Source organism: Daucus carota, chromosome 3 (genome assembly GCF_001625215.2).
Source record: "Daucus carota subsp. sativus chromosome 3, DH1 v3.0, whole genome shotgun sequence".
NCBI lineage: Eukaryota > Viridiplantae > Streptophyta > Magnoliopsida > Apiales > Apiaceae > Daucus > Daucus carota.
The window spans coordinates 4,854,193-4,880,782 of record NC_030383.2 but is presented as its reverse complement, the minus strand read 5'-3'; the positions used below and the strand labels follow the sequence as shown (position 1 = coordinate 4,880,782).

Genomic DNA, 26,590 nt, shown 5'->3' with positions numbered 1-26,590 from the left:
TTTTAACCTTCCACAAAACGAACTAAACCTGATAGAAATTTGTTACCGTTAGATACATGATTTGCGGTGAAATAAATCTCCCCAAAATACACACGGGCCACCAATAAACTTCGAATTTTCCATATACTACTATTGTCGTAAAGTACAGTAGGGAGATGCTGCGACGGTAGAAATTAGTGTCGCACAAGTCTTAAAACTCCATTAAATTGACCGGTGAGTCTACTCATTGCGTAGTTGTTCTAACATGGCCTCGAGTTCAGAGGATGAATGGATCGTTGTCAAATGCATCGATCCTGAAATCACCGCCGTTCGTTCCGCCGCCGCCGATGTTATCCTATCAACGGCCGTTATTCACACCTGGAACTTGGCCTCACTTCATGCTCGCCAAATCATCACTATCAAAGCTCATCGCAACAGGCATCTCTCTCTCTCTCTCGCTCTCTCCCTCCCTCTCCCTCTCTCTCGCTCTCCCTCCCTCGCTTTTAGTTTTAAGTTGAATTATAATTTATGTATGCATTCAGGCTAATTGAATCATCTACTTATTTTCGCGGACTATTATGCGGCAGCTTCAGGTAACTAACTTTTTTTCAACGTCGCTTCTCGGTTCCTTTTTATATATTTTTGTATTTGTTTGGCCGATTACGTTTATATGTTTAGTGAATTCTAGAAATCAGTAGAGTTTGTAGGCGGAGATAGTTTGTTGTTTTATGTGTAAGTGTGAATCTATTGTGCAGTGACTCGAGCTTTGATTGCATATCGGTCCAGTGGAATCCACAATTTCTTTTAAATCTCTTCAAGTTTATATATGGTTATTCGGTGGAGATCACGTCTGATACTTTTCTACCATTGTTTGAGGTAATAGCACGAATGTGCTTTACTCACGCTTAAAGTTTTGCACAAGATTACGTGTTAGGTGTAAATATTGTGAACACTTTTTCACATATCTGAAAACTATATACTGTGCTTTACGTAATACATAGCATACAAGGCAGTTAATTAACAAGTTGCGGAAATGTTTTTTTGCTTGCTATCAGGGTGCCTTATATTTTGGAGTTGACATGCTTCTCCTGAATTGTAAGATGTGGCTTACTGAAGTTACTTCAGTCAAGGAGTTTCCGTCTCTGCAACTAAGCAGTTTGATTGATATTTGGAAGTTTTGTTTGGAGCAGGGTGAGAATATCATATCTTTATGGAGACTCTCACGATATTAGTAACGGGTGATTTTTAGTTTTTTTTACGGTATTACCATATATACATGAACACCCAACCACACCCGTGTGTGCGCACACAGACATATCGAATGTGGCATCTTTTATGATATCTGACTGTGTGATCCTAAATTATTGCAGCAAATGATTCTTTTCCGGAACTGTGCACAAATTATCTTGCAAAGAACTTCGTATGTGCTTGGCCTATTATGGATATTACTTGTTTACACATATAATCTGATAGTTAGGGCTAAATAGATGACATATAGAGGTATTGATGCCTTACAGGGTAGTTGCACAGTATAATAAGCATTCTTTAAGCAGTAGTTACTTATTGTTCTATTTTTTCGTATTAGAGCCGTGCAATAAGGCTCCTACCTGGACTCTCCACTTTTTTCTTATACATGTGACCCACGGACATGACATGGTTGTGGGTATGGAATCTGAGTTGGATACTTCTTATTAAAACCGGATGCTTCAACTAGTAGTATCCCAGTTCCAAATGTAATACAAGGTCTCCTTGCAGCTTGATTATAGAGAGCAAGGCCCGTGAGTGACTTGTTATTTATGTTATTCTTCTTTTGTCTAGATATATAACATATATACTTAAGTGTATACGATTTATATGTTGTAGAAATATTTTTATGAGTGTACAATGAATCATTCTATATAAAGTTTTACTTATGTTATGCTTACTAGCTGAGTCCCTGTATCATTACTGAATTCCGGATCCTTATGAAAGAACCCTAAATATCTTAAAACTAAGAATCTGACATTTGGATCCGCACTTGTGTATGACACCCATACCACTAATACCAGTATACCATTAAATAACATTAAGCTGTCACAAATAATACTTTATTTTATAAAGTGTAATGATTCAAAAGTCTTCAATATGTGCAAATGTAAGTAGAGGGGAGGTGAAAGTTGGAGATAAAATCATGCAAGGAAATCAAATTTATTTTGGCCAAAAGAATATCTGATTTATGCGATGACTCATAATATTTGTTTTCCTATGTTATTTCTTTAATTAACTGGTGATGATGCCTTCTTCTATCAGATGTGGGCTGTTACTTGTATCTCCTTCCGTGACATTCCGTACAATTTATTACTTTGTTGCTTAAAGAATCCCCAATTAACTGTGCACAGGTTTGTTATTTTCAAGTGGTACTTTGTATATATATTTTATAATAGACTATTAATATCCATGCTTTTTTTCTTTTAAACAGTGAGAAGCATCTTACTGATGCTATTCTAGTTTGGCTTGGTGGTAATGTAGAACATATCAGTGGAGATGACCGCGTTGAAATCTTACAACAGGTATATGAGAAGTTAACATTTATGAGATTAAATTATCTTTCAATCAGGTTATTCCAAAAGAAAGGTTATTCCGAAGAAGTTAATGATGTCAGAGTTTTTTAATATAACTATCAGTTGGACAGACCCCTGCATAATATATCCGTGATGGAACATATAGGTAATAACTAATAAGTATAGAACCCCACTATCTGAACACATGTATACTGGGCGTGATGGGATAGCCTTGTGGTAAGGCGGCTGTCAGTCCCAGGTCCTAGGTCATGGGTTCAATTGTTGCTCACCAGACATTCAATAGAATGGATACTACTCTATAAGCTTCATAAGAAAAGACATATGTATACTTAAGATCTCATTAATTTAACAAGTAATGGCACCACATTAGCCGTTAGGGATTGAAGTGTTCAGTGAATTGATGTCTGATACTAGAAGTGAATACTTTTAATTTTATTTTTTTATGCGTTTACACAGGGTCCACATCTAAACAATGCCAAAACAGAAACATAATTATCTAACTCTGCAAACCTTTTTGAATATAGGAAAGAGTAGTCATTTTATTAATTCTGCTTGTATTTTTTGGGGCATAATATTGACCCTCCTAAAGCTAGCATTATTTGGAACCTCTAGGTCCTGGTTGCCTAAGTGATGAGAAGTATGAGTTTGTGAAGTCTCAGAATCAGTTATTAGCTTACTTGTATTGGAAGAAAGGAGATCCATTCATATAATGAAATTGTAATTTTTAACAAGTCAATATTAAGTACCAAAATGTTTGAGGCTGTACCTTTACTGTAATATGCAGCTCAGGCAGGTTATTTAGTGGATAGCTTCAGATATCATACAATTCAATAAAGAACAATCAAGCACTTCTATATACAGTTCTTTATCTGTAAAGTCAAGAGGGCTCTTATGATTATACGTTATCATGTACTTACCACTGCTATGTTAAAAGTTTCTAACATACCATTATATGCTGGTTTACATGTATTCCACCACTTTGTTTTGGGTACTGTAAGAAACTCCAGTAATCACTGATAAGTCGGTTCATTTTGCAGTTAGTATATATCACCTGGCTTGACATATCTGAATGTTTCTTTTTTCTTTTAAACTGAATTACATTTTATTTTGATTTACAGATCCGGGTCAGCCTTTTGCCATTGTGGTTTGCAACTGGTATTTCATTCTTATATTTTGTTTTCTTGTAGCAGTGTTTCTGTTTGAGCCTATTGGTTTTAGTTTTATGTAATATATGATATGTTGGTACGTTTATTAGGAAAAAGAAGCTGCTGTGACTTCTCAAAGTTCTTTGATGAAAGCATTCAGACTAATTTTTCTTTGGTGGCACTTCCTTCAGAAAGCTCTATAAATGTCTTTGGAGATGGTGACATGTGCCATTTAAGAATTCGGCTAACTGAACATACTAAGGTTGTCTCTTTGAGGCTTTGAATTTTGCCATTAAATATGTGTAGTCATCGCAGCATCTTTTAATGTTAATATATCTTTATAATCATTAGTAAGTTATAAGTGAGAAAAAGCGTTTCTAAAGAAGCCTATGGGCAGAAGAAAACCTGCAAGTTGGTATAATAGTCACAGCAGCTATGCAGCACACACAGACACTAGTCAAACCCCTTGGTTTGGTAAAACCCTTTAATTTCATCTTTTTGCATAATTATTTTTTGGATTTATTTGATCGTACTTGTTGTGTTTTCCATTTTTCAATTTAATTAGGTACTACCACACTAGACTACTAGTTGTTCAGTTTTCCTCCTTTACAATTCAACTAGTTTGTAGAAACTTCATAAGCTCTGGTATCAGATATATAGCTTCTGGGAATCTCTGCTAATTGGCTTCAAAACAAATGAGTATTATACTTTCTGCTGAAGAATGTGTTACACACCATCTATATCTCAACAAGTGAGCAGACCATAGGACTATTGATGCAGTTCAAAAATAATTGGAATAGTGAATTGTTAGAATCCCAAGAATGGTACTGTGTTATGAAAATGATGAGAACTTCTACTAGAATTCTGATGGGATCCAAACCACAAATTAGGAAGATAGATCTTTCATTTTGTATTTTTATTGTGTGATTTAAGTCTCGAATCCGAAGCAGGGTTCTAGATGCAAGGGGCGGCTTTTAGTCAATGCTGGAATTTAAGCATTTCTTATCACTTGGAAGTCTTTCACTTTTATCAATTATCTACCTACATTTAGATCTGTAATCCAATAAATAGGGTAAACATGGATGCTTCCTGGCAGACTTGACGAATTTAGTATATCTGTATTAAGCAAACTTTTGCTGTTTGCTCATATTGTCTTTTTATCCTTTGATAGTCATTTCAATTTTTGTGTTTTTTCTTCTATCATAAACAATAATAGTTTATTAGTCCCCTTTATGAGAAGAATGCATAACTATAGCACGCTTGCAATTAGCAGATAAATTTAGAGGTAATTGTGACCAATGACCACTATTGAATTTTTGGTAAAAGGTTACGGTCTTTTGTATTGTCTGCTTGGATGAGAGGTTGAAACTATTACTAGTAGTGTATATGCAGTCCTCTCTGTAGGAGATAATAATTGAGGATGAGTTTGCACTTGAACAATGTAGATACTTGGCACAACAAACGCTTCCTTTTTGTGAGTATAACCTCTATAGAGCATGCATAAACTTCTGTTGGTGAAGATACAATCATATAGTCTCGTCTATGTATGGACATGTATCTCCATGAATGCTAGAAGTCCTTCTACCTTTGCTGGGAAGAAATTTTCTCCAATTTACCCCCATTTTATCTGCTAAGAAGTTCGCATTTGATTAAAAAAAATATATTCTACTTTCCATCAAACCATTGATATGCAGAATGAACTCATGAAGTTAATCAAGTATTATTTGTAATTCTGCTCCATCCAGAATTGGTGTTCCTCGTGTATTTAAAATGTTAATTCATCAACTAATTTTGCACTCCGTCCCAGTTTTTTTGTCACTTTGACTTGCATGTATTCTAAGGTGCATGAAAAGATAGCTCCACAATTTATCATTGAATATTCTTTTTTCGAATAAATATATTCATGCAAAAAACAAATTAAAAAAAACTGTGAAGCTGTTTTTTATGCACCTTGAAACACATGCTAAAAGTCAAAGTGACCAATAAATTATTGCCATAAAAAATAATGCTATAGGCATTATCAATGCCTATCAATTTGAAAGAGCAATGACATATATTATGGAAATGGACTGTAGAGTACGAGGAGCCTACTCAGTTTAATTGTCCACATAATATTCGACTATTTCCTGCAGTTAAAGTACCCCTAAATGAAAATGTGGTATGGAAGGCTTGGAAGTTAGAAACTTATAGTATATATGCATGTGTTGTGTGCCTAAATGCTCTACGTCTGTTAAAATTTAGTTCTTCGACTGTTTCTCCTAATAACATGTTTTCCCTTGTCCAGCAACTGGATCTTTCAGGTTGTCCACAGATTAAACTAGGAGTCCTGCTTCTGTCTTTGCTTCCTTCTTCATATGATAGGGATCTATTGTTGACAAAGACAATTAGATCTTCGATGAACTATAATGCCCTTAGTAGCGCTAAAGTTTATGTTCAGAAGGCTTTACCTGTGCTCTTGACATTTAGAGCAGTGTATGAGGTGGATATCTCCAATTGTCCAATGCTATGTCTTGAGGATGCTATCGAGTGTTTCTCCAGGTCATTCCCATCATTAAGAATGTTGAAGGCAGCTTATCATTTACGCTTTGAAACAAAAAAATTGTGTCACTTGGTCCAGAGATGCCCATTGCTTCATGACATTGATTTAACTGTGGATATAAGTCCAGTTTTATCATCACAAATCACAATTATATCATCATATCCAGCTGTATTGTCACATATGCCAACAGTATCTTATGCTGCTATTCCTTCGACTGCATCACTATCTTTGATGGCTAGATGCTTGCCGTCAAATATTGCTAAACTCACGCTGGAGGGGCGGATAGATGTCACAGGTAAGCATAGAGGTTACATATAACTTAAGGGAAAGAAATTTAAATAAAGTATTAGTAATTGATACTTGTTGGCCATATGGCAAACATTCTTGTGAATTGTGCCAAGGTATATTTTTTAGAAAATGTTATTGGCATAGCGGTCATTTCCCCAAAAAATCTGTCTTCAGTTTTAGGTAATGAGGAATCAGTAGTCTTTCTTCCTTCCTTTTTTTTTTAAAATTTTGTGGTATTTCATGTGTAGTGTTCTATTTATTTAGGCTCTTGAAAAATCTCGGGGACTTTCACTGCCTATCAGATATACTATACACTTCCATAATGAAGTCAGTCTAGCACTATGCTACTTGGAGCCTGAATGCATTTTTTTCTTCTATACTTTGTCGGTCCAATATTTGATTCTTGGCCAAGTGGTCAATTGTCTTCTTCCCTCAACATGTAGGAAACCCTTGTTAAATAAGGTATATGTTTTCTTTTCTTAATTTTCCTCACAAAGGTTAGAGAGAGATTATATTGTAAATATATAATTCAGAGATGTCTCTTCTCCTGTTAGCGGATGCCAGAAAATTGTGGAGTGACATTAAAACATCTTGTTGAGTGGTTTGCTTCTTCTGCAGGATGTGATATATTCATCAGTAATTTGAATCTTTTATTTGTTGTCCTGCATCAGTAGGGGATAATTGTTATTTAATTTCAAGTGGAGCATGCACTCTAATATCTTATCTATTCTAGTAACATATTATCCCTGTGGTTTCCCAGATCATGATCTCCAATCTCTCTCCAGAGCATGTGTTTCATTAAGCTACATCAACCTTAAAGGCTGTACTTCGGTATCTGATGGTGGCATTGCAGTTGTTATACTTGAATGTATAAACTTGCACTCAATTGTAGTTTGTGAAACTTCTTTTGGTGATAATTCAATCATGGCTCTCTGTTCTCATCTTCCTGGTGGTGATAGACTTGCTTCTGCACAAACTGAGGGAAACAATTCTATGTCACTGGCTCACAAACTCCAGAAACTGCATATGGGTGGCTGCATGGGTAAGATTTTTTTTTTTTTTTTTAAATGACGTGCTTATTATCAATTGTCATTTTTAACAAAATTGACCATTGTATATATTGTTAATTATCAGATTTCAGGCATCTAGTCATGGATATATAGCGTGTTATGTTTTAGTTTTCTTTCCTTTTGGTGCATGCTCTTCTAGAGGCTTAACAGAAAATACTTAAAGGCTGGAAGCACCAATCAAGTTTCCCACTATCAGTGGAAACGAAAAAGTGCTGTGTCTTTAGACTTTTAACTCCAAGAGTGCAGAGATTTCTGAAGATAATACGGTTGTATTTTACTGCTCAGCTGAATTATATATGAGCTGTAACCAACTCTTTGGACTTGGGCCTTTAAGTTTAGTGAAAATATTCAGTGTCACGCCTGTTCTTGTAATGCCTTTTATTTAATCAAAGTTGTCTTAAGATATGTCATTATTCAAGGTTTCTGTGCTCTGTTTTCTTATAACAGAATCTCTATCCTAGACCTGTCATGAGAAATCCTGTTCTATATTCAGTCTAATCAGCTTCTGCTTTTAGAGTTTCACCTTCAAGTAGACAAGTATGCTCACAAGAGTTAGCATCTTTTAACAGGAGTAAGCGAGCCATGTCTTACAGACCTTATGTCCCAGACACACAAGCTGAGTAGTCTATGTCTGAGGGGGACACACCTTGTTGATAGCGGTCTTTATAGCTTCTCTGGTTCTTCCTTGGAGATGCTTGACATCACATGTACTAAGGTGTGTAACAATCCTTTGTGACGGTAAACATATCTTGTAAAAGAGTTAATTTGCAGATGCCATACATAATAAACAGGGATAAGTCGTTTTGTGTTGTGGGTTAATTGGATGCTACTAATCATTCATGGAACTTGGGATAGAAAAACTGGGGCATCCAGTTAACTTTTGAAGTTTATCTGTTTAGCTGTTTGTGATGCATAGTTTTTTATCTGGTGAAGCATTGCTGTGTTAGTGTAATAGTTGTAGGTGGATTTTAAGTTTCACTTTTTGGTGGAAGTTTCAGTGTCACTCATATATCAAGCCTATTAGATCATACTTGTATTTATTTATTGGTTGGTACCGACTAATTGTCTTTCAATGGGGAACATAGTCATTTGTACACTGCAGAGCTGAGGCATGTTGTTGAGCAGTTGAGTCTACATTCCAGTAGTGAGGTGTTTAATACTGTAAATCAACAAATAAGTATACTTATAGGTAGTAAGATATATAAAGAAAAAATTATGGTTATTAGCATCTCAAACAGAAATATGTGCAGTTATCTTTTTATTCCTATATTCATACTTCAACTATTCTACATGAACTATGCTAAATATTTTTCATCCAGTATTGTTATTCTTTTAATATTACAGGTTTCTGCAGCCGCTTTGGCTTACATTGTTGGCAAAAATCCTGGTTTGACTTGTTTGAGAGTAAGAGACTGTAAGAATTTATTTGAACCAGAATATAGGGGTGATGGGAGCGTGTTTCGTTTCCAAAAAGATTTTTATATGAAGCTAGGAAGGTCATGTCAATTTGAAGATATCACATTTGGGTGGGGATTTTCTTATGTCTCTTTGGATGCTCTGAAATTTGCGTTAAAAAAGCTAAGGAGAATAACCGTGGGTTTGGGTGGATCATTAGGTGAAGATGGACTGAAACTGCTAGCTGCAACTTGTCCTTTGCTAGACTCAGTCACCCTTTATTTTCAGGTTTGGTTTACTATTCAAATATTTTTACTTTCAATAGTTTTGATTTTTCTTGCAACAAATTTACATCAGCAATGAACTACTAATCAAATAGTTGAGTTCAAAACCTTGTTCTATTCTGACCGTAATATGCTAAAGAAAGATGATAAAGGCTTACAGAATAATGAAATACATGAAGTCGGTCTGCCTTTTTACTAAATTAGTAATAGGTAAATTTGATGCGACAAGGCCTAGAATATAGATGAAGAAATTGGAAGAGCGCTGATGAACATTTACCCAAGAAGCTCTGAGTGAGAAGGCACTATGTGGGGGGTACTCTGTGGGTGGCAAATGACAAACAAGTCAAATCCCATTTACTCTTCGGTCCTCATCCTCTCCCTCATGTGCAAATACCAAAAACAAATAGAGGTCTCAAGCACAAAGTACTTGTGCAACCCCTAAGGAACTATATGATCTCAACTCTCAGTTTTAAAGTTTGTGAGTTGTAAGTTACTTTTGGAGTCTAATTAAAAGCTGAAGTGATAATGTTATCTACTTATTCTCATTTTACATATTTACTGGTAATGCCTATTGGTCTATTGGATGTTCTTCTCAATATTCAAGGCCTTGTTTTTTCACATCTACTGCATTAATGCCGGGTTGTCTATCATGTTGGAACCCTATATATGATCCCATTAAGCTTCATTTGAAGCTTTTATGACAGTTGCTAACTTAACATGGTATTAGAGTGGAGATCTCCGCTTAGAACCCGAGTATTTTTAAAATATTAATTTAGAGTTGATGTTTGAATCTCATCAGCCCCAACATTTTCAGTTGATTATTTCCCCAAATGTGTGCTCCTAGTCCTAGTGATCCATTCTTCAACTCGAAAATGTGCTTCCAAGTTTGGGGGTGGGGGTTAATATGATATATTGTTGGATTTTGGTATGTACTTCCAAGTTTCTAGATTACCATCCATCGTTCTGTGCTTCCGAGTTTCTACTAACCAATCATTGGTTTGATATATCTTTGGTATGAATTTTGGAAAATTAGAAATAGTGGTCGTCAAAGTTGTAATTACTGTCCTCAACAGGTACTATGGGATTCTATCATAATCGATGTGATAATGTTGTTCAGAAACTTGCAAGAAATATCTCTGTGCTATTGTTTTGGTGAGATATCCTTTTCAAGATTTCAGTTCAGTATGCCAAATTTAAGGAAATTGAGACTAGAAAGAGTTGTGCGATTGATGACCAACAATGATCTGGTCATTCTCACTCAGAATTGCCCGAGCTTAACCGATCTTTCACTGCTGGGTTGCGTACTTCTGAATTCAGGTTAGCAGACAACAAATGTGTTCATATTCAGATAATGATGGATGAGATAAAAGATATGGAACATTTTACTTAGTCTATAGTGCATTTGGAGAAGATACAATCACTGTGCTTACATTTAGAAGTTGTTAAGCACTGTACTATAATATTTCAAAAATGTTACCCTTTTCTGTTAGTATTATAATAATATAAGATGTTCAGAAAACAGGTTTTAGAATCATATTAACAGTTCTGTTTCTATAATAAAGATAGAATATGCAGATTACAGCATTATACAGTGATTACAAAAATTATAAACATGGAGTGATCAATTAGCTGTAACTTTTTTACCCAATTTTTTTTCTATTCTAGTAGTAAATTCTTTTTATTTTTGTGGTGCATAGATAATAGACCTTTCCTTGTATAGATGCTCTATGCTATCTGTATTAGGAATCGATTACGTATATATGCTATATGTGTGTTGTTGACTAATGTAACTAATACCTGTTTAACTAATGCCTTTATTGTAGAATCTCAAGAGATAATTTCATGCGGCTGGCCAGGCTTGATTTCAATTTATTTAGAGGTTTGCTCTTGGACTCGCTTAAATTTGTTGGCAATGCTAGTATATCTTCCCTGCTTCACAAGCATATGAACTGCTCCTTTATACCATGCTTGACCTCTGATGTTATAATTTATACAGGAATCATGCCTGTTTTGCATACTGAATCATGATATAAGTTTCTTCGTCCAGTTTTATCCATGCCACTATAATTAGCGGTATTCAATAATTTTCTTAAACCTCTAATATTTCAGTGTTTCGCGGGCCTATTTTGTTTGTGGTGAGTTTTGTTAAACAAATAGGTCTTTAGCTTCTGTTAGCTTCAGTGCTTGGTCTTTCGAGGAACTGTGGTGCTGCATAAATTGAGTTGTCATGTAGCAGTTTCTTGATGCTACGCAGTTTAATATTTTCTTGTATTTGTTATCTAGAGCCAGATAATGATAGGAAGCTTTAAGGATTGCATAAAAGGCTAGTAATTGTTATTAAGAACACCAAAACTCGTAATGGACTTGGCTTTAATGTAAACTTTAGGTAGGAAGGCTTTCCAATACTATCTTAGTATTCAAATCTATAAAGAGAGGACCTGGCTTTAGTGTAAACTTTAGGTGGGAAGGCTTTTCAATACTATTTTGGTATTCAAATCTATAAAGAGATGCAAACCAAAGACACCACACTTAGTAATGTCAGTATGAGGTTGGAAATTATCATTAGGAAGATAAAGGCTGCCAACAATTGGCAGGAGTTTGTAGATGCCCAAAAGATCAGAAAGCTGTGAAAGCAACAGGGGACCTTAGGCTTCACTCTGCCACTAAAAGAAAAACATGAATTAATGTGGCATGTGTAGTTAGACATGCCCATATGACCTTGCTTTTAGAACATATATAGGCTACAATTTGCAAAAATAACCTATAGGTTTGAAAACAAAGAGCCATTTAGCAGTGCAAGGGATATCATATCATTTCTGGAAAGAGTGTTCTCTTTTTACAGCTACATACAATGGCTATTATGGTTACCTTGATGTGGATCAAGTTAAGAAAGGAGTGTCCATTTACAGTAACAAGAAACATAATCGTCTTCTCTATTAGAGCGGATAGGAGTGCGAGTGTCAATCACATTCTATTTTCCTTCTATAGATATGTTAGCCAAGTAGAATTATTGAAGTTTTTACTTGAATAACCAGTATTTCATGTAGCTCACAAAACTATTTTAAAATAACTATTAGTAAAATGTTATAGTGATCTTATTGGAGAATGAAGTTTGTTAGCATGACCTTTCCATTTGCTGTAAATATAAAAACAAATTGACACCTACAAACAACCAACCCCCATCTCCTATCGCCGGAATGAATGTAATGTAAATTGTTGATAATATATTGAATGATTATACTGTATCAATATATCTGGAAGCTGTGATGGCCCCAATTATATGATATTAGAGGAAATACAACCTTCATGACCAAGCTGTTTTTTTTATTAGCCCATTTTTTTCTGTATATTTAGTGTTTCTGTACGAAATATTGACATTTTAATCATTTAATTACTGCATTTGTTATGCTTTTCAACCACATGCAGAGACACATTTGTCTCAATCACCCAATGTATAAGTGAACTTATTGCCTTCTATGCTTTCTTCTGCATGTACTTGTCTTAAATTATAGGACTGTGGCAAAGTAACAGCAAACGGTGTTGCAGATCTTTTTAATTGTTATGCTCTTGAAGATCTCTTACTGCGGCATACTGTAAGCTTTGATGCCTAGATATTTAGTATATTGCTGGTTTGTTTGATGTAAATATTATTTATTTAAACAGAAGTCCTGGGTTACTGAAGTGAACCCGCAATTTCTATTGTATACAATATTTTGGCCTTTCGTTTAGTACAGGCCGCAAATAAATATATTCATTCAGCTTAGAGCATGCCTTCACTTTCTACATTCATACATCATTAAAAAGTTGCCTGCTTTCTGAACCATAGATTTTATTCTTATATGTTTGTTTAACTGTTACAAAGGTTCTTAAGAGTATGGATAGGCAGTATGGTTTTGGGAGTTCGATGTCACTTCAAGAGGCCAGTGCTATAAAAGTATTTAGCTAGATGAAATTTTACAGATCTGCTTCTAAAAAAACATTTATTACCGTTAAAGAAATTGTTGGATAAAATATAGAACCCTGCCTTCTATTCTATCTGAATTCTTTCCAACTTCACATGAAAAAAACCCGGAAGGAATCCTTAATAAATATGTGACCAGCCTTCTAATTCTATCTTGATAATCCATTGTCTGGAGTTTGAAATTTCCAAGTGTAGCTATGTCCTTGAGTATATAACACAAATATATTTGAAATATATTTGCAGGGACAGGGTATTCAGAAGAATTTTATTCTTGGTGCTGCTTCAAAGGTAACCTGTATCTGCTTAACCTTCTATTTATCCCTAATAGGACATGCAAGTAACTGTGTTCAATCCATAACTGTAGTTGCCAATGCTGCGGAAAGTATCCCTAGACTTGTGTGATGCAAAGGATGGAGACTATGACATTCCAGAAGTAATACTCCCTTCTTTTTATTATTTTCCTGGTTTTGAGAAAATTTTCTTAGTGTTCCATCACTTGGCCTACTCACTAGTTCCACCTTCTGCATATAAACTAGAATTTTATAGAACTAAATGACTTTACTTGAATATTTAAGTCGATATTTTATATCATGTTGTTTACTATACGGTATGGAGTGTGCATTTGATTTTATGGGTAAATTCTATGAAAGAGCGAAACTTCTATATCAAAAGATTAAATAAGTTGAGGCTCATAGGCAATACTGCTGTGGACATTATGTCTCCAACAAGTGCTAAAGGCCAGCTACAACGCATCTTCCTGCAAAGAATTTAATAAGAAGATGGTACTGCCAATAGAACCGTGCTGGTGGATCCCAGTATGCTTACAGTTTTGAAGGACCACCATAACTATTAACTTGCGTGGTATTCTATTTCTATAAATGGCTTCGCACGTATGTTAATATATTTTGGTTTCCGCTTCAGGTTGCTGACAGGAATTCACTGAGTAGTGTGAAAATTGCTAGATGCAAGCCTCAAAGATGCTCTTTGGAACTCCAAAAGTTGAAAGCTCGAAAAACTCCATTGCACAAGGAGACGCTGGTGATGGTTTGGGACAGCAAAAGTACGATTAGGACCTTAGTGAAAGAAAGAATATAGCAACCCTTTTCTTTTGCCACTGAATATGAATGTCTCAGTAACAAGAGCAGGTGAGAGTCGGCACGAGGCTGTGCAACATGTTTGACCATGTTGATCTCATAGTTTTTTTTTTCTTTGATAATGTTGATCTCATAGTTATGTATGAATCGGCTAGAGAACTTTATGAGACGTAGGTAGTAAAATTTTGGTCCCATGTTTTACATATTTTATATCTCTATTTTCAGTAAACTGTCATTCTGTAATTCCAAAGCTCTAAATCAGGATTATTTTTCCGTGCCAGTGCTGATATTGCAAGTTCAACATTCTCCAAAATAGTTTTTTATATAGCTGCAAGTATCTTGAATATGATTTAATTATCTGATTCTAATATAGAAATAAGTCTATTTTTATTGATATTTATGTGTTGTTTTTCATAGAAAAAAGTTTGAGTAATTTTAGTTCCCATGCCAGGTTTTTAATATTTTCGAGTTTGTGTCTTTTTATGTTAGTTATACTTGACTAAACTTGCCTAATAAATGAGGCTATTGAGTTTATTCAAAAGCTAACTAAGCAGACTTAAGTTTACTTGCGAGCTTCTGTCAAATAAAAAGTAAAAAATACTTGCGATCTCAATACTAATTCTTTTTAAATTAAAAATTGATTTGTATTTAATACAAACAAATTCCGATAATAATAAGTTATTTATAATTGGCGATGAGTTTGAACTTGACAAAAGTTTTCAAAATCGAATTTGGAGCTTACTTACCGGAAGGCATATATTTGATTAAACAAATTTATTTTACATAAAAACTAAAATTTAGTCTTGTCAAGTGAGTTCGACATGTTGAAAATAGTATTATTAGTATATATTATAGCTAGAAAATGGAAATAAGGTAAGATATCTTCAAAATATTATATGTCAATTCATTTTTTTATTTATAGAATAGTACACAATTATTGAGTTCGATTTCAAAATCAAATATATCATAATTCATAATTATGGATAATATAATTATTGATCATTCGAAATCACTTTTAATATTTAAAGGAATCACAAATATCGATTATTTAGGATGAATTTCAAAATTTAGAGAGACATGAATCTTTTCTTCTGTGGGAGTGACATGAGCTTTTATATAACAAAGCATATTTGTTCAGAATCAAATTCCTAATCATTTTAAATTTTAATTATATAAAAATTTAATTAATTTATATATAAGTATTCAAGGCCTTTCAAAAACTGAAATTTGATTTATTAAAATTGTTAATATTATTGTTTATTTTGTCAGGATTTTGTTACTATTTAATTTATCTATTTATTGTTATTCTTTTTCTTTTTTTGAATTTCTTAAAACCTGTACCGAACTAAATTATACAAGAACCATACTGCCTCACAAACTGGGCCTGGACTGGATCCAACTTCGCAGGCTTTTAGCCATTTTAATGAGAACGCTCATAGAATAGTTTCCAAGTTTTAACTCTCTCCCAGCCCTAATTACTCAATTGCTCTCATTCAAATCCTGTGCGCTCTTTCTCAATTATCGGGTAATTTTCCAGCTCTAAAGAGTTCCTAGTAGAAATTCTATATAATTTTATACTGAATATATATCAAAATGCTATGTTAAATTTACATGTTCATAAGCTTGTATAGTTGTGTTTGTTAATGAATTCATCTCATCGATCTATATTTGTGCAATTCGATTTGTATATATGTATTGTGTTTCGAGTTTGAGATTTTCGAGTTCTTATGATTGAGTAACTGCAATCCTACTGATTTTTCGTGTTTTCGTAATTAGGAAATAGTAAATTAGTAATGTGCATTGATAGCAAAAGAGGCTTGCTCGCGTGAATTGATAATGTGACCTAATGTTGTGTATTGTAGTTGAACGAAAATGCCGAAAGTGAGGACAAACCGCGTCAAGGTCCCGGAGGGTTTTGAACTGATTGAGCCTACTCTCCTTGAATTGCAAGCGAAGATGAGAGAAGGTACGGATTGCTATCTTAAGTTATGTATCGTTCACTTCTTTTATGAAATGCTATAGGGAAACTTTTTATCTTACCAACAGCTGAAAATGATACTCATGATGGGAAGAGAAAATGTGAGACACTTTGGCCAATTTTTAAGATAGCGCACCAGAAGAGTCGATATGTTTACGATCTTTATCACCGCAGGAAGGAAATATCTAAAGAGTTGTATGAGTTCTGCTTGGATCAAGGCTATGCTGACCGAAATCTGATAGCCAAGTGGAAAAAGGTTTTGACCACTTCTGTTATTAAATATATGACAACTTTTTATCTGATTCTGTCTACATGTCTTTAAAATATAACATCTTCTAAAAATATAAAATATAACATCTTATTATTTACACACCTAGCAAATATGAGTGAGAGTGACACGGTAAGTATGAACTTGTCATTGTTGTTTAATTGAGTGGACATCACTGGGGACTCCTCTCTGTGGGTAAACGAAGTGAAGTTGGTCTTTTTCTCATCATTTAATACTTTTCACTACTGACTTGTTGGACTGATTACCCAAATGAATTTGTTTTACATAAATTTATTGGTAAACTTGATATGATGACATTTCATAACCTATCAACGACGATATATAAACATTTTTTTAATCATTAATTAATAGGATAAAAAGTTTCTAGTTTGAAGCCCTTAAAGATTTAAATATCCTTGCAGCTTAAAGTTAAATGTTAGTGGCTTTAGTAGCGATCCAATCCTACAAGGATAAAATTTTTAAGCAATAATTACTTTGTATCCAAGTATTCTGTAGAAAATTAGTTTGTACATTACTTAATATAGGACCGCTATCCAGTTGGTTTGTTTTGTGGTACTTGTCTAGAGGCTGAAATTTGTATTTAAAATGTGACCATAAATCTTATGTATACATTATCAAATTATTTAAAAACTTTTATATTTGGTTACTTGAACTTTTTTTAATCTGTATGGTTAGATCGGTAATAAGATTGCTGGTCAAGGTCATATGGTATAAAATTATGTATTTTAGTCTCAATGTCCTCTTTGGGAAATTGCAGCCTGGCTATGAGCGCCTTTGCTGTTCACGATGCATGCAACCACGGGATCACAACTTTCAGACTACTTGTGTCTGCAGAGTTCCCAAACACCTGAGGGAGGAGAAGGTCATAGAGTGTGTGCATTGCGGTTGTAACGGCTGCGCAAGTGGAGACTGATAAATTTGTTTCCCCTCTGCATACAGTAATTTACTTCTAATACTGCCTTATAATTGCTCTTCACGTAAAGATGCCTAAATCTTGTCTGAGCAGTACTAATATCTAATCTAGTGCCTTCCATATCAAGTACACTTTTGCACTGGATTATGTTAGTGTATATGTAATGTGTATCATGTACTATTACTGTATGGTTTGAAAACTCTGTACAGCTTGACTAATCTAGGACTTATAATATCTTAACTATTTCTGTTTAAAAGTGTGGATATAGACTAGTTCTGTTATCACAAATGCCACTTTTGAGGGCAAGTTCCTCTTCTAGTCCTGGCCAAGTTTCATAGAAAATAGAATGGTCTAGTCCTTTCATAGATAACGAAAAGGACTAAAAAGTGGTCCCAACTATTGTATGATTAGATGTGAGTGTTGTGTCTAATATTTTTAAACTATAATTGGTCCTGGACACTTATTAAAATAAGTTTACTATCGAGTAGGGGTAACAATCTCAGGTAATGATACGGGTTCTTGTCGGGTGACTTACCCAGTCCTATTTTTAGGGAGAGGTGAGTATCCGTCGTGAACGAACTAGAAAAATCTCAACTGAACAACTATCTGAAATAAATATGGTTTACAACCGAATACCAAAATCAAAATCAGAAATTTTGAATATATATGATCTGTTTTGAACTTAAAATATTTAACCATCTGAACACAAGGAAGTGGAATTGCTAAGTTGTTACTGAATCCACTTTGATTTCTTCCGAAAATCTGATTGCAAAATCCATTAAACTTAGCCACTTTTTCGTTAATTACGCACCAACGATTGCACAATGAATTAGCACTCCTATCACTCTCTAGCCTTTCTTTATTTTCTTCATAATATTTCCAAATCTTTGCCCAATAGTTTGTATGTGTCTGATTGTTTTCTTGCATGGGATCCATACTAACATTCAACCACGTGGAAATAAGCAGCATATCTTCTTCGATCAAAAAATTCTTTGACATCTTGCCCTTCTTCAATTTCGGAGCTTCTTTTTGGGGTGGGGGTGCGGTTTGGGGCTGGGTTGGTTGAGAAAATATCAAATTTTCGATCTCTGAGAATGATCCTTCGTTAAGCAAAGATATAAACGAGCCATCCATCTCTATTACAACACCACAAGAACAAGCATTGAATGAGTGAACTATGGAAACCCCTAAATTTCAGAACCAAAAACCTAATTACATATATGTTTCATCATAATAACACAAACTTTCTAAACCATAACCCAATTACATACACATACAATCGGATGAAGCAAAGAGGATATCAACAATATTGATTCAAGATAAAATCAAAAAAGTAAAACAAACTCACTTGTGCGATGACAACTTGGCGCGCAAGAGAAAGATAAAAGTTGCGGGAGAGAAAGAAAGCGTGCGAGATGAGCTGGATTATTATAGAATAGGGTCAGCTGGACAGATATAGCTAACAGGGAGTTAAGCGTTGGAGTTGCTCTTAGTTTGTAAAATTCACCAACCAGGCATCGATATATTTAAATCTTCTGACGCGGTTGGTTGAATGGTTGGGCATTATTTTTCTACTTAAGTCTTTACTTATTTATTCCCAGCACACGAAAGAACCCTCTGAATCCAAAAATCAATTTTTGAGCATAGAGTCCCATGCTGGAAACGAGAAACCTGGTGAGTGGTGAACGCGAAGCTGATTTTATGATGTCACCAGCTACATTATCAAAGAAACTACTCTCACTCCCTCCGTATCACTTCTCTTGTCTTCCCGTTAAAATCTATGTTTTATTCCGTCATAATAAATAATAAATTAAGTTGTATTTTATTAAAAAAAATTAACGAATTTAATGGACAACCTTTCTTGGGAAAGAACTAGGAGATGGGAACTAGTCAGACTAGAAAAGGGGGACGGGGGAATTTGACATTTGGAAGCATTTGGTTTGTGGTCTGATTTAAGTATGATTTAAGTATATGATTTAAGTATTCAACCAAACTATACAGACAGGGCCGTTTGGGTTAGCTTAAAAGAAGTGAATTCTTGTTTATAGTAAAGAAGTGGAGTAGAAGTGAGAAGTAAATAAGTTAATAAAGTGTTTGGAAAAGAAGCTTAAGAAGTGGAGTAGAAGTGAGAAGTAAGATAATAAAGTGTTTGGAAAAGAAGCTTAAGAAGTGGAGTAGAAGTGAGAAGTAAGTTAATAAAGTGTTTGGAAAAGAAGTAGAAGCTGTGAGAGAGAAACTAGCATTCTCAGTTTTTTAAAAGTGCTTCTACTTCTTTACACAAATGGGTCAAGAGAAGCAGAAACCAAACAGGCCCAAAGTTTAATTTAGTAATCTATAATTTTAGAAATGGCACGGAAGAAAACCCCACCCGCCCCTACCCTACCCTACCCGCTACAACTGTATACAGCGGAAACAACCTACAACGTGGTTATAAGTGGTCACAAGACTCACAAATTATAAAAGCACTGGCAAATTTCTATAAATATGCATTGAACAAAAATGAAACAATTATTTATGAATGAATTGACAACTAGAAAAGGTGGAGACAGTACCAGCCAGTAGATAAGATTTTAATGAGCATTGAGTAATTACCGTACGGGATGACAAGGAGGGTTGTGTTCCTGTATTCTTGAAAGGGAAATGTTATATCTAGACAGTTAGAGCAATTTGCAGAAAGTTGTTTATGTAGATGCAAAAGAGGAGAACATTGAGTTTATTTTGGAAACAAAAATCTTGCTCTGGAAATAACATTTTTCTTCTTGAAACTAACAAATGATTTTCTTACAGGGTGAAGGGAAGCCAAAATACTCTTGTGATTTAATTTTACGAATGTCTCAGAAGGATTGTGTATTAATTTTCTTAAATTTTCTTGAAATTTATAGGTGATATTTTCATTACGATTAAGGAGTTAAGTGAACAGCTTCTTGTGCTTTCATTATTTAATATAATTTAAACAAATCTCTAATTTTCATAGTACCGATTCAGAAATAACTCTTCTGATTAAATATGATTTATTTATTATTTATTAAAAATTGAAAAAAAATATCTGGCTTCAAAATTAATCTTGAATACTATATTTTTGTTAGGTTAAATACTATATTTTCAAATTATGTTATAATAGAATTATTTTAATTTTAAATTATTAATAACATTAAGTTACTAATAATTTAATATGTGATGGGTGTAAACAAAAAATAACTATGAATAGAAGTTATTCACGTCTATATTAAAAATAAAAACATAGAATCAAAATTAAATAATCTTCTTAAAAATAAATTGGTCTAAAATAAAACATGTGCTCATTAATAGTATATTTTTATAATTGTCATATTAATATTAATGATATATAAAAGATATAATGTGTAACATTGTAATATACACAATTATTTTTATTTTTCTGCTTGTCATTATTTTTGTCAAAAGGGTATTGATATTTAACACTATTTTAATATAGAAATTTAAGATTAAACTTGTATATTACGTAATTTGTTTTAAAATATCTAATATATCCTATTTTAAAACAAAATGTTAGCATATAAAGGGATTTTTTCACTTCAATCAAATTATAAGGTTAATTTCACTACCAAATCCTATTTTATAATATAACACATTCTAATTTTCTTTTTGAATATGATAATCATTTTTTTCTACTTTTAAATAGATATTTAATATTTAATTATAGTTTTTGAAACAAAGATATTTAATTATAGTTAATCTGCTTATCAAAAAAATTGTAGTTAATCAAATGTAATTGCAGCAGCTATTTTGAATCTACGTGACATTCACAAAATTAAGGGAGGCTGAATAAAATAAAATACAAGGGTCTCTTTATCAAAAAAACAAGTGAAAAAGAATGACTTACTCAGGAGTGGAGAAATCGAAAAATCACTGGAACACATATCGAAAGTTTGAGTATTTGACGAGTCAAAATCTTCACCGCAAATTTGAGTTAATGCTAAGTAAAAATACTTTACCACGGATTAGAGTCTGTGACAAGAATTTATCATATCACAAAATAAGAAATGTGCCAAGTCTATAGAACTATTTCATTTCATTCCACAATTTTGATACTCTCAAGGTTTTGATGATGACACTAACAGCAAGCTAATAACATGAAACTGATATGTATTAGCATGCTATCAAAGGTTGTTTATGCGGACTAACAGTATTTCAGGATGTTAGCATGATTATAGCTGTCAGCAAGCTTACAGGATATTTACAAGCTATCAGCAGGCTTACAGCGTGAACAGAGAAACAATCGGATAAAGATCAAAGTCTATTTTCATGGAGATTTAATAGGAAACGACTTTGTAAGGATTCTAATATTTGTATATATCTTATATAAATATTAGAGCTCAGTTTTATAAAGAGTTTTGTTCAAAAACGTTTTCCTAACAAATAGGAGATTTTATCTCAAAAGAATCTTATCTTTAACAAACTCCTATTTAGTTTCAAACGGATTTTATTTTAAATATCTTACTGAGATGTTTTCAAACGTATTCTATCTTTTACTCAGTAAACATATATCATCCAAACGTTCATCATTCAATTCAAATTTAAACGTGAGGTTGTTACCAAGATCGTTGGGAAATTTGTTGAATTGTGACCGTTGGTTTGATGTATATAAATTTGTGTGTGCTTTCATTTTCGGTAGAGAACAAGAAGAACACACCAAGCTTTCTGAAATACAACTCTTTACATTGCTAAATCTTTTATTGAGCTCTAGTACTTATATTTGCATATATATCTATATTGAGAGTTCATAGTTTCGGTTGTATTACACTTATTCATTGTATTGTTCAAGGTGTAATGTTTTGTTGCTGTGTATCGAGCTTGTGAAACAAGGGAACAAGGGGACTAGTTAGCTAGAAGAGTATACTTGGGAAGTATAGGTCTTGGAGAGCTTTTGGTTCGTGGTTCAGGGGTTTCAGCAGGCTGATAACAGGAACAAGGGAGAAAGGGAGTTATATTATTGAATCTTGTAATCGTTGATATTATTGATTAATAATATAATCTCTTACCAGTTGGTAGGGGACCAGGACGTAGACCATTAGGGTTAGAAGTCGAACCTGGCTAAAATTCTTGGTGTTGCTAGCATACTGCTTTACATTATCTGCATTGCATTTATCTTATTAGCAGGCTAACTGTTTACTCTAAAAATTAACAGCAGGCTGTCATCGACAGATTAATTATTCGGTAACTTATAAAAATCGGGTATATTAGCCATAACACCTATTCACCCCCCTCTAGGTGTGTAATTTCAATTGGTATCAGAGCCAGGTTTGTACTAATACTTCTGTAACAGGAATAGTATCGATCGATATGGCTGATAACTTTCAGGGAAAGTCCGATTTTAGAGCTCCTCTCCTCACGGGTTCTGACAACTACAATTGGTGGAAAGGCCAAATGGAGGCTCATCTATCCAGAGATCCCCTAATGCAAAGAGTTGTGCAAAGAGGTCCTTATGAATATCGTGATAGCGAGGGCAAAGTCAAGGACGTTGATGTTCTCACAGCTGACGAGCTATCAAAGGTTGCTGCCAATGGAAAAGCAAGGAGTACATTAATCAATGGGCTGAATCAAGCTGAATATGACAAGGTCTCTTCTCTCAAATCTGCAAAAGAAATTTGGGATGCATTGGAGACATATCACGAAGGCTCAAAGGCATTAAAGAAAGTCAAGCTCGGAAAGCTTATGAAAGAATTTGGAAGCTTTGCTATCAAGAAGGGAGAATCCATTCGAGAAAGCCAAGCTAGATTCCAAGTCACTCTCAACAGTCTTGAAAGACTTGGCAAAAAGATTCCTCAATCGGAAATCAACATGAATATTCTAAATGCTGTTCCATTCGAATATGGTGCCAAGGTCACAGCATTGGAGTCAGCTTTTAACATTGATACTATGGATCACCTGGCTATATTTGCTGAGTTGGAACAATTTGAAGCTAAGATTGAAGCTAACAGCTCAGAAAGCAGCAAGCTGCCAACAGAGAAAATGAAGAATCTTGCACTGCACTCCTCTGTCAGCAAGCTGGAATCAGATGAGGAAACAGAATCAGATGAGGATCTAGCTCTTATGTCCAGAAAAATCAAAAGAATGATCGAAAAGAAGAATAAGATGAAAAGAGAAAAGGGCAAAGCTTTTGGTGCAAAGAAAGATCCAAAAGATGATGCATGCTTCGAATGTGGCAAGAAAGGACATTTCAAAAGGGATTGCTACAAGCTGAAAAACAAGTCTAAGCCGCCTAAACAGCAAGCTGATTACAAGAACAAAAAGAAATCAAAGGCACTTCTGACATGGAGTGATGATGAAGATGAATCAGCTTCTGATGTTTCAAGTGATGAGATGGTTAACTTGGCTCTTGTTGGTCTCGATGGCTCAATAGAGACAACTGATTCAGATTCAGAGACTAATAGTGAGGTACATTCTATTAATTCTGAATTACATTCTATTGATACAACATCTTGTGAACTAACCATGCAGGATAAGAGTTGTCTATCAATTATGGAACTCGTTGATCTAAAGAATGAGAACTATGAGCTCGAGAAAGAAAATGTTCATTTGAAGAAAGTCATAGGTGATTTCTTGAATGAAAAGAGTGCCAAGGCAAGCAGTGGAATCATTGCTACTCTCAAGGAACAAATCTCACAACTTGAAGGGAACAACATGCAAATCCAAAGAAGGAATGATACACTCATGAAGGAACTCAGCTCGCTGAGAGCAGATCTTAAAGCTAAGGATGCAAGCTTGGAGGCATTCGAGTTAAGCAAAACCCAAAGCTTAGCCGAAATCTCTATTCAATCGGAAAAGATCAAATCATTGGAGCAAGAAGTCAAAGATCTTCAGAAAGCCATGGGAAAGTTTGTTCAAGGAGAAGAAAGTCTCAAATCTATGATGAAACAAGCTAAAGGTTCTCATGATAAAGGAGGCATTGGTGCAGCTTCTACATCCACATCTTCAATGAGATATGAAGGGAAAAATGGCATTCCATACAATTATGCCATGCCTTGGGTGACTTGTCACAAATGTGGAAAGAAGGGCCATCTTGCTAATAATTGTCCAATGAAGAATACTCAATCAGCAAGCTGGAAAAGGAAGTCAGCTCACAGACAGTATGCTGACAACATAAACAGACAGAAGACAGCTCCAAGACAGTATGCTGATAAGACCGGCAGAACATGGAAGAAGAGTTCTAAAGTGGTCCAAATGTGGATCAAGAAATCTGATCTTGATGTTCTATATGTTTTATCAACTAACACTGTTGGACCCAATAAAATTTGGGTACCAAAACGTTGAGTTGTTTGTGTTTGTTTTGTAGGTTTGTCTCGTGTCTAAAGTAAAGCCAAATCAATGGATATTGGATAGTGGATGCACTAGGCACATGAGTGGAGACAAATCTCAGTTTCTAAGCTTGAAGATGAAGAAGGGTGGACGTGTCACAATTGGTGATAGCAAAACTCTTCCTATTCTTGGCAAAGGAACTATAGGTAATAGTATCATTTCTATCAACAAGGTACAATATGTTAAAGGTCTTACTTATAACTTGCTTAGTATAAGTCAGTTATTTGATGATGGTCATATTGTTAACTTTGGTAAGGATGAATGTACTATACTTGTTGGTGCTAACAAAACTCCTCTAGTTGCAAAACGAGAAGGAAATATATATGTTTTGAACTTTGAAGAACAGGAGGCAGGTGTTTGTTTAGCAGCTGTGGATAATAATCCAGAAATTTGGCATAGAAGGCTTGGACATGCTCATATGGATCATCTCAGCAAGCTGTCAGCAAAGAAGCTTGTTCGAGGACTACCAAAGCTTAAGTATGTCAAGATGGAGACATGTTCTGCTTGTCAATTAGGAAAGCAAACAAGGACTCCACATAAGGCAAAGAAAATGGTATCTACTTCTAAACCTTTAGAGCTTCTTCACTTGGATCTATTTGGTCCTGAAGCTTATAAGAGTATTGGAGGTAAACAATATGCCTTTGTTATTGTTGATGATTATTCTAGATTCACTTGGGTATTATTCTTGCGTACTAAAGATTGTGCTTTTAGTGAATTTGAGAAACTAATCAAGTTGCTTGAGAACAAACTAGATACAAGACTTGTAGGTATTCGAAGTGATCATGGTGGGGAATTCCAAAAAGACTTCATAACTTATTGTGAAGAAAGAGGAATCTCACATGAGTTCTCAGCACCTCGTACACCTCAGCAAAATGGAGTTGTAGAGCGTAAGAACAGGTCCTTACAAGAAACAGCTAGGACAGTGCTGCAGGAGAGCAAGCTGCCAAGAAGTTTTTGGGCAGAAGCTGTCAACACAGCATGCTATGTTCTTAACAGAGTGCTTATCAGGCCAATTCTCAACAAAACTCCTTATGAATTGCTAAGGAAAAAGAAGCCTAACATCAGCTACTTCAAAGTTTTTGGATCTAAGTGCTTCGTACTCAAAACCATTGATAGGGATGGTAAATTCGACTCTAAATCTTATGAAGCTGTATTTTTGGGTTATTCTTTAACAAGTCGTGCTTATAGAGTGTATAATCTTGCTAAACATACTGTTGAAGAGTCTATTGATGTTTCATTTCAAGAGTCTACTGATGATCTTGCAAGGGATGAGGAAGAATGTGCAGGTACAGGTACTAGCAGCAAGCTGACAGTGAAGGAAACTGGAAATCAGCAAGCTGACAAGTCAACTGCCACAACTTCAGAAGGCAATAAAGCTACTGAATCCACTCCATCTCTTGAAGAAACCTTGGATAAGATGTCAAAGCTTACATTGGATGAATCCAGAGGTCAAACTTCATCAGCAAACCAAAATGTTGTTGATCAGACTCCTCCTAGGCAGACTACAAGGAATGAAGAGGTCATAGCTCAACATAATCTACCAAAATCAACTAGAACAGTGAAGAATCATCCTCCTCAGTTGATCATTGGAGATAAATCAGCTGGAATCAAGACAAGGAAGGCTCAAGCCAACATTTGTGCTTATGCTGCCTTCATAGCTCAAGAGGAACCAAAGAATGTTCAAGAAGCTTTACAAGATGAAAATTGGATCATGGCAATGCAAGAAGAACTCAACCAATTTGAAAGATGTGATGTT

The 26,590-nt window shown here is 34.6% G+C and overlaps 2 protein-coding genes across 8 annotated transcripts; both read left to right on the top strand.

The window, feature by feature from the left end:
- Positions 1-97: 97 nt before the first annotated feature.
- LOC108215210 (BTB/POZ domain-containing protein FBL11) lies at positions 98-14,596 on the top strand. Of its 7 annotated transcripts, none has more exons than XR_010290409.1 (19): positions 98-417; positions 522-572; positions 735-855; positions 1,035-1,170; positions 1,350-1,399; positions 2,269-2,357; positions 2,438-2,528; positions 3,659-3,695; positions 3,796-3,947; positions 5,970-6,519; positions 7,273-7,554; positions 8,152-8,297; positions 8,927-9,265; positions 10,335-10,413; positions 10,524-10,578; positions 11,085-11,140; positions 12,774-12,854; positions 13,466-13,510; positions 13,587-13,655. XR_010290409.1 is itself a non-coding variant. In XM_064090474.1 (19 exons), exons 1-18 carry the CDS (start codon positions 245-247, stop codon positions 13,622-13,624), a joined length of 2,490 nt encoding a protein of 829 aa, XP_063946544.1. In that variant the 5' UTR covers positions 98-244; the 3' UTR covers positions 13,625-13,655; positions 14,144-14,284. The 7 variants fall into 7 exon arrangements, 6 of the variants coding, with proteins under 6 accessions (XP_063946544.1, XP_063946543.1, XP_017243087.1 ...); XM_064090474.1 differs by lacking the exon at positions 12,774-12,854 and adding an exon at positions 14,144-14,284; XM_017387598.2 differs by adding an exon at positions 14,144-14,596 and having other exon boundaries at positions 100-417; positions 10,335-10,578.
- Positions 14,597-15,684: 1,088 nt separating this feature from the next.
- LOC108211728 (protein BUD31 homolog 1) lies at positions 15,685-17,752 on the top strand. Its single transcript, XM_017383405.2, has 4 exons — positions 15,685-15,841; positions 16,179-16,282; positions 16,363-16,550; positions 17,341-17,752. The coding sequence occupies exons 2-4, from the start codon at positions 16,189-16,191 to the stop codon at positions 17,494-17,496; spliced, it is 438 nt and encodes a 145-aa protein (XP_017238894.1). The 5' UTR covers positions 15,685-15,841; positions 16,179-16,188; the 3' UTR covers positions 17,497-17,752.
- Positions 17,753-26,590: the final 8,838 nt, after the last annotated feature.

Excerpts from the sequence above, each read along its gene's own strand:
- LOC108215210 (XM_017387598.2), top strand. The coding sequence starts at position 245 with ATGGCCTCGAGTTCAGAGGATGAATGGATCGTTGTCAAATGCATCGAT. Across the intron at positions 2,358-2,437 it reads CCCCAATTAACTGTGCACAG|TGAGAAGCATCTTACTGATG; the intron begins GTTTGTTATTTT and ends TCTTTTAAACAG. Across the intron at positions 3,696-3,795 it reads GCCATTGTGGTTTGCAACTG|GAAAAAGAAGCTGCTGTGAC; the intron begins GTATTTCATTCT and ends TACGTTTATTAG.
- LOC108211728 (XM_017383405.2), top strand. The coding sequence starts at position 16,189 with ATGCCGAAAGTGAGGACAAACCGCGTCAAGGTCCCGGAGGGTTTTGAA. Across the intron at positions 16,283-16,362 it reads GCAAGCGAAGATGAGAGAAG|CTGAAAATGATACTCATGAT; the intron begins GTACGGATTGCT and ends TCTTACCAACAG. Across the intron at positions 16,551-17,340 it reads TGATAGCCAAGTGGAAAAAG|CCTGGCTATGAGCGCCTTTG; the intron begins GTTTTGACCACT and ends GGGAAATTGCAG.